Source organism: Lepidochelys olivacea (genome assembly GCF_965140295.1).
Source record: "Lepidochelys olivacea isolate rLepOli2 genome assembly, chromosome: 22".
NCBI classification, from domain to species: domain Eukaryota; kingdom Metazoa; phylum Chordata; order Testudines; family Cheloniidae; genus Lepidochelys; species Lepidochelys olivacea.
Genome location: NC_140432.1, coordinates 19,158,507 through 19,170,207, shown reverse-complemented (window position 1 = coordinate 19,170,207; position 11,701 = coordinate 19,158,507). Strand labels below are relative to the sequence as shown.

The 11,701-nt window shown below is 46.1% G+C and overlaps 1 protein-coding gene across 8 annotated transcripts in view; it reads left to right on the top strand.

Moving 5' to 3' along the window:
* Positions 1-3,165: 3,165 nt before the first annotated feature.
* The window catches only part of CADM1 (cell adhesion molecule 1), a 291,533-nt gene continuing 282,997 nt past the window's right edge, over positions 3,166-11,701 (top strand). For 6 of the 8 annotated variants that reach the window (XM_084611907.1, XM_084611906.1, XM_084611903.1 and 3 more), the window contains exon 1: positions 3,166-3,323. In XM_084611907.1, coding sequence (XP_084468033.1) covers positions 3,206-3,323 — 118 coding nt within the window. In that variant the 5' untranslated portion in view covers positions 3,166-3,205. The remainder of the gene's footprint in view (positions 3,324-11,701) is intronic. The other 2 variants (XM_084611904.1, XM_084611902.1) reach the window with 1 other exon arrangement.

Below are 11,701 nucleotides of genomic sequence, written 5' to 3'. Positions count from 1 at the left end.
TGGGTTAGTTGTATCAAAACAGCCTTAAATGTCTAGAGGGTGTGTTCTCCAAGGACTCCTGGAAAGCCCTGCCAGTGAAGGATAGATCTTTGGCTTCATGTGTTGTGGTGGTCTCTTCCCTGCGGGGAGTCTAGGCTTCAACTTGACCAGCAAATATATTAAAACTACAATGGCCTCTGTCTCCATTCTGGGACTAACACATGCCAGTTTGTGTTTAAAAATGCACCTTTCTTCTCCAGTGAAGACCAGGCCTCTTTTAATTTTTCCTCCCCCATCAGATCCAAATCCTTTATAATCTGTGCCCCTTCATTGATGTCAAAGATATGTGGGAGAGCTCATGGTCACATTGGCCATCCTGGTGGTGGTTTCATGAGCAATGTAATGTGTAATCAGGTGCACCAGCCTGGTAAAGTGTGATAACATTTGCCCACTGTTCAGTAGCTGGCCTGCCCTCTATCAGCTAACATCTCCTGTCTGTCTTAAAAATCCAGCATTGCAAATTCTCTTTAGATCTTTCCTGCCCCTTAGTAAGCCGAAAGGTTCAATATGACTGGATCTTGGTTTGCATGTCAGTTGTCCTTGGCTAGAAATGTTATACAGAGTCCAGCTCAATCTGTCTTTAAAGCAGCAGAATTTACATTTTTGTACAGTTTCCCCTTAATATTATTTCTTAAATTCATTCTTAACATGAATTCTACTCTCAACTATGAATCATGGACAGATTAATCAGTCATAGCCATATGCTATGTCTGATTTTTCTTAGCAACTGAACTGCCGACATTAGAGACAGAAGGTGCATTTTCTTATCTTAGCTATGCGTTTTCCTCCTTTCTGTGTCATCCCCCCCCCCCCCGCCTTCCTTATTTTGCCTTAAACAATAGAATCCGATTTCAATGGTGGAACCAGAGAGCTTCTGCCTAAATCACTTTTTTTACTCTAACAGCAGCACTTTGATACCATCTGAGACTGGTAACAAAGGGGTTTTTCCATTAAAAGACTCTATACAAACAGGCACTAAGAAATTGTTTAAAAACATCCACTTTTTTGGGGGGGGGCGGGAGAGGAGAGTTTTAAATGTTTTTCTTTTGTGTACTTAAAAAGGATTTGTTCGGCTCATAAAACAAAACAAATCTCTGGCAACCACACCTTGAATGTAAATGTTGTGACAGTAAACTGTAACATCTGAAAAGCCCTGTTGGATAATCCATGCAACTCACTGTTAAATTCTGCTTTCCCTAGTGAGCAGTAGTACACTGAACAAATTGGGCGTTTAGTCATAAAGGACTTAGACACTGCCACATACACCACTGTTGCTTGCTGCTAATGCTATGGCAGCCTATTTGGTCTGTAGTCAGGAATGCCTCCTGCTGAATTCAAGAGAGGTAAAAGAATCGTGGAGCTTGTGGTTAGAACAGAATCCGTATCCTCCCTTCCCCTGTCCCATTTACCAATAGGCTTGTGTACACACAGTATTGAACCAGTTTAACTAAGGCTTTGCCTACATGGGAAAGTTTCTTCATTGTAACCTAAGGTGTGAATTTAAACCAATAAATTACGCTGGTATAATTAGAGCTGTGCAAATATCCGCTCTTTTGGTTTACTGGCAGTTTATAAACTGTTTTGGGTTGAACAAAACATTTTTGTTAGTCTAAATGGTCCATTTTGATCTTGACGACTTCTAATATTTTTGATAAAAGGAAAGGGATTTTTAAAACATTTTGAATTAAAGTGTTACAGTGCAACAGCAATCCCAATACACTATTTGTGTAACATTTTTGGTGTAGCTAAATCTACATTTTTACCTGGAAAAAGTCTGAGCATTTTTGCCTTTAGGTATAATCCCCCATTTAGCCACTCTTATTCCAGGTTAAGTATGGTTTTTTTTCAGTTTAGTTTAACCCCCTTCCCCTAATCAATGTAAACTAAACTGAAAAAAGCCCCAGGGGAAGTCAGACCATTAAAATGGATATACTTTCCAATGTAGCCAAGGCCTAAAAGTGTGTGAGTTTTTTAAAACAGATTTAGGTAAATTGGCAAAACTTTCTGTGGATACTCTTACAGTAACTTCAAAAATGGCTTGTAGCTGGTTACCTTACACTGATATATTGCAAAAAGAAAAGGAGTACGTGGCGCACCTTAGAGACTAACAAATTTAGTCCGATGAAGTGAGCTGTAGCTCATGAAAGTTTACCCTCAAATAAATTTGTTAGTCTCCAAGGTACCCCCGTACTCCTTTTCTTCTTGAGAAGACAGACTAACAGGGCTGCTACTCTGAAAACTGATATATTGGTTTACTTTGCACCTGTAACTTTAACCCAGTTTTAAATCAATGTAAGTATGTCCCCTCTGGCTGTGACTTGAGTGATTCTAACTAAAGTGGGTTGCTCCGCTGAGGAAATGCGCTAAGGCTGACTTAGCAGAAGCGCAAAGCAGCACGCAGCGGCGTGGACTGTGAAGGTGATTCGTACCAAGTCGTGGCCTGGCCGTGGCCTGCCTCAGATCGTATCCACCTAGGCCTAAAGCCGGTAACGCTGACTTGCTTTCGGGAGCGACACCATCCTGATTTAGCTCTGCAGCTCTCCAGAGAGGTGCAGGGGTGTGTGTAGGTGGGGGGGGGGCAGTTAAATGGCTTGTGAAGATTGGGGAGGGTGCCTTAGCGGGGTACAGGAGAGGATGTAAGAGGGGGTGGGGTGGGGGGATATGGCGGAGGCATTCTGGGTGGGGAGGAGCTGGGGGAGGGGTGGGGGATGCAGGCAGCTCAGGCTGCAGGTATTAGGGGGGGGGCGCCGGGGGTGTGCAGGCAGGGAGGGCTGTGGGCAGCAGGTACCTGTGGGGGCTGCAGCCCGTGCCGTGGGGGCGTTGGGGTACAGAGGGCGGATGCGGTGGTGGGGGCAGAGGGGTAGGGATGGGGTTGGGGGCAGGGGAGACGTGGGGCACCTGGCTCCCCCCCCCCCGGGACACCTGGCTCAGGGGAGCAGTAACCTCACCCCTCCCACCGCCGATGCGTCCCTCGCCGGAGATGAGACTTTACCCTCGCTCCCTTATCGCGGGGCGGGGCCCCGGCTGGGCTCATTAGCATCCCACCAGCAGGCGGCGAGAGGGGCGGGGCTCCCCCCCGCCCCGCGGTGACGTCGGCGCATCTCATTAGCGGGCGCTGGATCGCCGGGCGCGGGCGGCGCGGGCAGAGCGAAGCAGGTGCCCGGACATGGCGAGTCGGACCGAGCCCAGCGGCTGCTCCGGGCGCGGCGGCGGCGGGGCCCCCGGCATCCTCCCGCTCCCGCTGCTGCTGCTGCTGCTCGCCGCCGCCGCGCTCATCCCCAGAGGTAGGCAGGGGGGCTCCCCGCTGCCCCCCCATAACCTCCCCCTAACCCCCCATAGGGCCCCGCTGCCCCCCAACCCCATACTGCCCCCCATAGCGCCCCGCTGCCCCCCCATAACCTCCCCCTAACCCCCCATAGGGCCCCGCTGCCCCCCAACCCCATACTGCCCCCCATAGAGCCCCGCTGCACCCCCATAACCTCCCCCTAACCCCCCATAGCGCCCCGCTGCACCCCCATAACCTCCCCCTAACCCCCCATAGCGCCCCGCTGCCCCAACCCCATACTGCCCCCCATAGAGCCCCGCTGCCCCCAACCCCATACTGCCCCCCATAGCGCCCCGCTGCACCCCCATAACTCCCCTTAACCCCCCATAGCGCCCCGCTGCCCCAACCCCATACTGCCCCCCATAACCTCCCCCTGACCCCCCATAGCGCCCCGCTGCACCCCCATAACCTCCCCCTGACCCCCCATAGCGCCCCGCTGCACCCCATAGTGCTCCCATAGCTCCCCCTTACCTCCCCTATATTCCCGTGCCCGTATAGCTTCCCTTCTCCACCCCCTTATAGTTCTTCGGGACCCCTATAGCCTTCAGCACGGCTCTTCCCCCCTGCCCCCCTTGCAGGGCCACTCTCGGGGCTGGCCGCAGCCCCCTCTGCCTGGCTTTCCGAAGCAGAAGTTGCCCCCCGTGGTTGGCTCCGGCTCCTGGTTTTCCCCCAGGTCCTGACTCATTGTGCTTCTCCCTTCAGCAGCCGGGCTGGGGCTGGGGCTTGGGGAGGGCAGGTTTCTTCTCCCCATTTCCTCTCCTTCGGCCAGGCAGGGAGGCAGGTAGCGATTGTGGTGAATTAAGACTCTTAGCCCTTATCAGTGTTTTGAATCCGGCCACTCTGCCGCCTCCTGGGCTTGCAGCCTCCCGTACAGCCCTCCTGCTTCTCTAAATCTTGCAGGGATGTGGAGATTGGAAGGACTCGTTCCGATCAAGTGTTGGGAGTCTCAGCTCCCCTTTCCCAGCCCTGTTGTTACAGGGGCTAGCTCCGTGTTGTAAATAGAAGGGGATTTTATTTCCTTCCCTCTATTGCAAACGTTTTTCTCTTCCAACAGCAGCGCCTGTGAGTGTTGGCAAGATTGGAAATGAAGAGGGCAGTATTTGCTTTCAATAACAAAGGGGAGAGAGACAAATCACTTCACTGTCAGATCACTCTTTGCAATGCTTCAGATAATGCTGTTTGCCGATTTCTTTTTACCCATACCTCCCTAAATAAACACATGTGTGGAACAGATCAGATTGAACCTCCCTTGTGCAGAGAACAGATGATCAGTTACAACAGCAGCAACAAGTAGCCAAAAAAATGAATAAAAGCCATATCGGAAAGAATGCTTAACTGTATTGTGGCCTAAAGGTTGTTCTTTGGCTACTATGAAAGTCTTCTAGCATTTCTCTCTCTAATGTTTGGTTTTTACCAGTTATTTTCACAATTATGTAAATAGCATACAGCTGGGTAAATCATAATATACTAGGTCAAGCCCTTGAGAGGATTATTCCATGCAAAGCATTTTTAAAAAGTGCTCTATTTCCTCCAAGCCATTTATTTTATAGACTAAATGTGTATTGGGTACATAAAAGGAGATTTTTTTTTTTGGTCTCATTTTTCTTGCACTGAAAGCTTTGTGTGAATCGCTAAGTCTTTAATTAATGGGTTGGTAGATAAATTGGTTTGGCAAACCTGGATTTGTTCAAAGTTTCTTCTTTGTGATGTCCAAGTTTTGATCTTAATAAAATATTCCTGAAAGAGCATTTTTGGACTAGTGCATTATGAAAGACCCTGTGTCATTAAAACCTGGGTGCACATGAGGATCTGAAACTGGTGAATAATAGAGGCAACAATACATTGGCTGCTGAAGAGACTGTTGGGCACAGATATTTCCTTTAGACCAAAAACGATCAATCTTTAGGGTTGCTTATGGAGAGTAAAGTAATGGACTACATCTGAGTGCTAAGCCTGCTTGTTGAGTGAATGGTGAAAGTAGTAACTGCTTTGTTTATAAATATTTTGCTATCTGAAATTGCTGTTCTTAACAGGGGATATATATATAGTGACTAGTAAAGAAGGAATTGTGGGCTTGACAGTGCATGGCGAAGCGACATGAAAATTCTGTTACGGGTTACCATGGAAGCAGCTTCTTGCTCTTGTGTATGGCTATCAAGTCGTGTTCACATTGAAAAGTAATTGGTTTCTGTGTGTTTTCTATAATTCTTCGTTCATAGAATTGTTGTAATTGAAAGTGGCTAAGTAAGTCTGGGCCATATGCTGCAAAGGCAGGCTTCTGTCAGTGCAGCCTCAGAAAGGATACCCTGATGATGAATCAGGAAGCCAGAAAGTCTTTAGTGAAGAGTCGAAAACCTGTTGGTATCGAAGTAGAACTTACGTGCTTCCATTTTCTTTTCTGTTGTGATTAATGGGAGCCTTGTTACACTAAAGAACTCATTTTAACATAATATGTCTTTCATTCAGACTAGATGCTTTTCCCATGGTGATTGTTTTGGATTAAATGGATGTTAATTTAACCCAGCTAAAATGGGTTTGCCCAAGCCTTTCTCTTTCTGGCTCTCTAAAATTTCTCCTGCTTTACAGGAAAGCTGTTTGATTTAACTTCAAGCTATCACTGGAATCTCAGCAGACAGTTTTGTGGGTGATTTGGGGCAACTTCTGCAGTACGATGCACAGTGTTTTTGCAGTGGCTTGACAAGATTGTATTCTGGGCTACGTATTCTACAAAGTGCTGCCTAGCTATTGTTGCGTTTCTTCTGCATTGAACTGAATAGCCACAGGAGGGACTGTCTGGCTTTGATAAAATATCCCTCATTAATGCCACTTTATATTTACAGTGTGTCACTGGAGACGCACAAGGCTTCATTCACTGACTTGTGTGACAAGAGGCGCTAGCGTTATTTGACTGGGACATTTTGGAGGAACAAGAGAGTCATTGAGGGATCTTTTGAATTTAACTAATACGAAAGGGGGAGGTAGAGAATAAGAGGCAGGCAGTTCTCTTGAACAAAGAGCTTTATTCATATGTATGTTTTACATGTTTTCCCCAGTGGCCTTCTTGGTCAGGCAGTGAGGGAAGAAAACTGGTGTCACTTTCAGTTCATTATTCTGACTTGACATACCTTCTTTTCATGAGGAATGCTCTCCAGAGCAAGGCCGCCATCCTAGGCCGCCTGCGTACCAATTAGGACAATGGCAGTTACTTTATGCATGTGCCATTTTAAAACACATTGTTTCGGAGGAAGTGCTAACTTGTGTTCCTATCCCTCCTCTTAGCTCAGCTGTTCCATAGACGTAAGTGCCTGCTTGGTGGGAGAGGGGGGTGGGAAAGGAAGGGAATATGCCTTTGGCTGACAGTGGGGTGGTTTTTTTTGTTTTTGTTCTTGTCCTTTTTTATAAAAGGATAGGGAAACAGAGATGTCACTTTGGCATGATTCTCATCCGTGCAAAGGCCAACGCTCCGTATGTTCAAACGCTCGGGTATTTATGCAGTTACTGCACCATGTTCATGGTTTTTAAGACGTTTTGCTGCCAGATGAATTTTTGTCCTTTTCAAAAAATGACATTGTAAAATGGGCTCTGGTTTTATGTGATCATGGAGTTTGCTTGGGCTCCTGTGCATACCTGTTAGGTTTAAGCTTCACGCATAGTGAATTGCTCAGTCGTTGGAGCTGGAGAATTGGATCACTAAACAATACTTGAGCTAAAATAAAAACGCTTTCCTAACATGGCTATAAATACACAGTATCTCATTCCCTCTTTCTGCATCTCAAACTCTCAATGCCTCATCTCCTGCTTAGAATCACCATTTAAAAAAAAAACACCACATTTTTATTAAACGAAAGGCTCGTACCATGCTACTACACGGCAAGCCTGGTAAATGGAGCCCAGCTAATAGACATAACAATCTGAATTAAAATATAGCAGTGTTAGGAGCAATTGAAAAGAAATGAAAATGAGGGATCTGAACTCTGCAGTTCTTCAGTTGAAAGGGATGTGACTGACCTGTACATTGGGCATTCTTCACTGACAGACTGGAGAGCACCACGCAGTGGTAACTGTTGCAGAATGGATACTTTGCTACTTGGAGCCTGGCAGTCATTAATCTCCACTAAAAGTTTGATTATCTGAGGCAAAGGGTAAAGCACTAGACGCTCTCTTTGCATTGGCTGAATTTATGTCAAATTTCCTTAAAATTCCTGAAATGTTTTGCTCGCTTCTCCTTCCCCCTGCCCCCAGCACTTTTAAAAGCGATTAATATGCAATAATAAGTTTCCTGGAAGTACTGAAAGAAAATCCATGCTGTGGCAGTAAATACTTGTTTGGTGGTAATTGCATAGCTTTGTGTGCCTTTCTGTCTCCAACTCTTGAGTTAAAATAGCTCCTTTCTGCAGTGCTGGGCAAGGGTACACTACGGTGGTATTGCCATATCTCACTGTCTTGGTGGAATCCTGTAATTGGGGTGTGCTTTGGAGCATGTTGTAATGGCTGTGCTGAATGAGTCAAGCTTGGTAATTGGTATAGGGCTAGGCAGTGTTAAGACTTGGTATAAAATAGTCTAATGCCATGATGAATCTGTATTTCTTTAGCACCTTTCATCTGATGGTCTCAGTGCTTTACCCACCTGTAAGTAAGTTTCGCTCACTGTGTGTGAGTGTGAAATAGGAAAAGAATACAGGAATGACTTCAGTTAGTACTGAACTGTAGTCAGTCCTGGGGTGGAACGAGCACCTGTGTAACACTGCACAGCGATATACTACATGGTAGTTTAGACAGAATAACATTCCAATTCAAACCCGAGGGGGAATTTAGAGAGGCAGAGTATAACCGCCCAAACTGGAATCTTGTCTGACATCCAGAGTTAACAGACACAAGGTGGGTGAGGTAATATTGTTTATTGGTGAAAGAGAGAAGCTTTCACTAGCTGAAGTTGGTCCAATTAAAGATATTACCTCACCCACCTTGTGTCTCTAATCGTTTTTGACCGATACAGCTACAACAACCCTGCAAACCAAGGTTAACAGTTATACTTGTAAGATTTCAGAGCAGCAGCCGTGTTAGTCTGTATTCGCAAAAAGAAAAGGAGTACTTGTGGCACCTTAGAGACTAACCAATTTATTTGTAAGAGAATACAGTGGGATATCTAATGACAAGAAGGATCAGGACTTAAGTTTTACATCTTAGCCAGAATGGATAAGCCCTGTAAGCAATGGACCAGCAAAAAGATCTGCTCAGATTTCGGTGATTTAACGTGACTGGTCAACAATCCTACTGAGAATATGGGTTAAACAGGCTCTTGTAAATATGGAGCAAGGTTGTAAGGAGCCTTTGTCTGCAAGCAGGAGAAAAAAATCCTACTATCCACTGTAAAAAGAAAAGGAGTACTTGTGGCACCTTAGAGACTAACCAATTTATTTGAGCATGAGCTTTCGTGAGCTACAGCTCACTTCATCGGATGCATACCGTGGAAACTGCAGCAGACTTTATATACACACAGAGAATATGAAACAATACCTCCTCCCACCCCACTGTCCTGCTGGTAATAGCTTATCTAAAGTGATCATCAAGTTGGGCCATTTCCAGCACAAATCCAGGTTTTCTCACCCTCCACCCCCCCACACAAATTCACTCTCCTGCTGGTGATAGCCGATCCAAAGTGACAGCTCTCTACACAATGTGCATGATAATCAAGTTGGGCCATTTCCTGCACAAATCCAGGTTCTCTCACCCCCTCACCCCCCTCCCAAAAACCACACACACAAACTCACTATCCTGCTGGTAATAGCTCATCCAAACTGACCACTCTCCAAGTTTAAATCCAAGTTAAACCAGAACATCTGGGTGGGGGGGGGGGTAGGAAAAAACAAGAGGACACAGGCTACCTTGCATAATGACTTAGCCACTCCCAGTCTCTATTTAAGCCTAAATTAATAGTTTCCAATTTGCAAATGAATTCCAATTCAGCAGTTTCTCGCTGGAGTCTGGATTTGAAGTTTTTTTGTTTTAAGATAGTGACCTTCATGTCTGTGATTGCGTGACCAGAGAGATTGAAGTGTTCTCCGACTGGTTTATGAATGTTATAATTCTTGACATCTGATTTGTGTCCATTTATTCTTTTACGTAGAGACTGTCCAGTTTGACCAATGTACATGGCAGAGGGGCATTGCTGGCACATGATGGCATAGATCACATTGGTGGATGTGCAGGTGAATGAGCCTCTGATAGTGTGGCTGATGTTATTAGGCCCTGTGATGGTGTCCCCTGAATAGATATGTGGGCACAGTTGGCAACGGGCTTTGTTGCAAGGATAAGTTCCTGGGTTAGTGGTTCTGTTGTGTGGTATGTGGTTGTTGGTGAATATTTGCTTCAGGTTGCGGGGCTGTCTGTAGGCAAGGACTGGCCTGTCTCCCAAGATTTGTGAGAGTGTTGGGTCATCCTTTAGGATAGGTTGTAGATCCTTAATAATGCATTGGAGGGGTTTTAGTTGGGGGCTGAAGGTGACGGCTAGTGGCGTTCTGTTATTTTCTTTGTTAGGCCTGTCCTGTAGTAGGTAACTTCTGGGAACTCTTCTGGCTCTATCAATCTGTTTCTTTACTTCTGCAGGTGGGTATTGTAGTTGTAAGAAAGCTTGACAGAGATCTTGTAGGTGTTTGTCTCTGTCTGAGGGGTTGGAGCAAATGCGGTTGTATCGCAGAGCTTGGCTGTAGACGATGGATCGTGTGGTGTGGTCAGGGTGAAAGCTGGAGGCATGCAGGTAGGAATAGCGGTCAGTAGGTTTCCAGTATAGGGTGGTGTTTATGTGACCATTGTTTATTAGCACTGTAGTGTCCAGGAAGTGGATCTCTTGTGTGGACTGGACCAGGCTGAGGTTGGTGGTGGGATGGAAATTGTTGAAATCATGGTGGAATTCCTCAAGGGCTTCTTTTCCATGGGTCCAGATGATGAAGATGTCATCAATATAGCGCAAGTAGAGTAGGGGCTTTAGGGGACGAGAGCTGAGGAAGCGTTGTTCTAAGTTGGCCATAAAAATGTTGGCATACTGTGGGGCCATGTGGGTACCCATAGCAGTGCCGCTGATCTGAAGGTATACATTGTCCCCAAATGTGAAATAGTTATGGGTAAGGACAAAGTCACAAAGTTCAGCCACCAGGTTAGCCGTGACATTATCGGGGATAGTGTTCTTGACGGCTTGTAGTCCATCTTTGTGTGGAATGTTGGTGTAGAGGGCTTCTACATCCATAGTGGCCAGGATGGTGTTGTCAGGAAGATCACCGATGGATTGAAGTTTCCTCAGGAAGTCAGTGGTGTCTCGAAGGTAGCTGGGAGTGCTGGTAGCGTAGGGCCTGAGGAGGGAGTCTACATAGCCAGACAATCCTGCTGTCAGGGTGCCAATGCCTGAGATGATGGGGCGCCCAAGATTTCCAGGTTTATGGATCTTGGGTAGTAGATAGAATATCCCAGGTCGGGGTTCCAGGGGTGTGTCTGTGCGGATTTGATCTTGTGCTTTTTCAGGAAGTTTCTTGAGCAAATGCTGTAGTTGCTTTTGGTAACTCTCAGTGGGATCAGAGGGTAATGGCTTGTAGAAACTCGTGTTGGAGAGCTGCCGAGCAGCTTCTTGTTCATATTCCGACCTATTCATGATGACAACAGTACCTCCTTTGTCAGCCTTTTTGATTATGATGTCAGAGTTGTTTCTGAGGCTGTGGATGGCATTGCGTTCCGCATGGCTGAGGTTATGGGGCAAGTGATGCTGCTTTTCCACAATTTCAGCCCGTGCACGTCGGCGGAAGCACTTTCACTGGGACTGAGCTGAGCATTTGGCATGAAAAAATATACTAAGTTTCTGGCTCTGGTGAGTGTTCTGCATGATATGCAAACACTTGAGTGAAATTGCAAAGGAGAGGCTGGCAAAGAAAATCCAACTACCATTTTGGTTGTGATATGGGCTTATTCAAGGCGATTGAGCTGAGCACTGGTTGTAAGCATGATATTAGGTTTAGGAACCTAATCACCCATGAGGATTACTATGACCCCTTCTGAAGGACAGGAAGAGTAATACCAATCATCTAGGCTTCACATACACAAGCTGTGGTGAGATGGGGGGTTAGTCACTACCACCTTCATCTCACTAATTTATTTCAGTTTTAAATTAACCAGTGACCATATTGGACACAACTAGACAACTCAAGAAGAGTTGCTGCTGCTCGTTTTGTTTTGGGGAGGCCATTGTACCCCTAAGACAGAGCATAGATATGTTCCTTCTTCAAGCAGCAGTCTTCATCAGTTTCTGGTGTTGATCTTTTGCTGTTTTTGTCTGTGTTTGGCTTTCTTTTT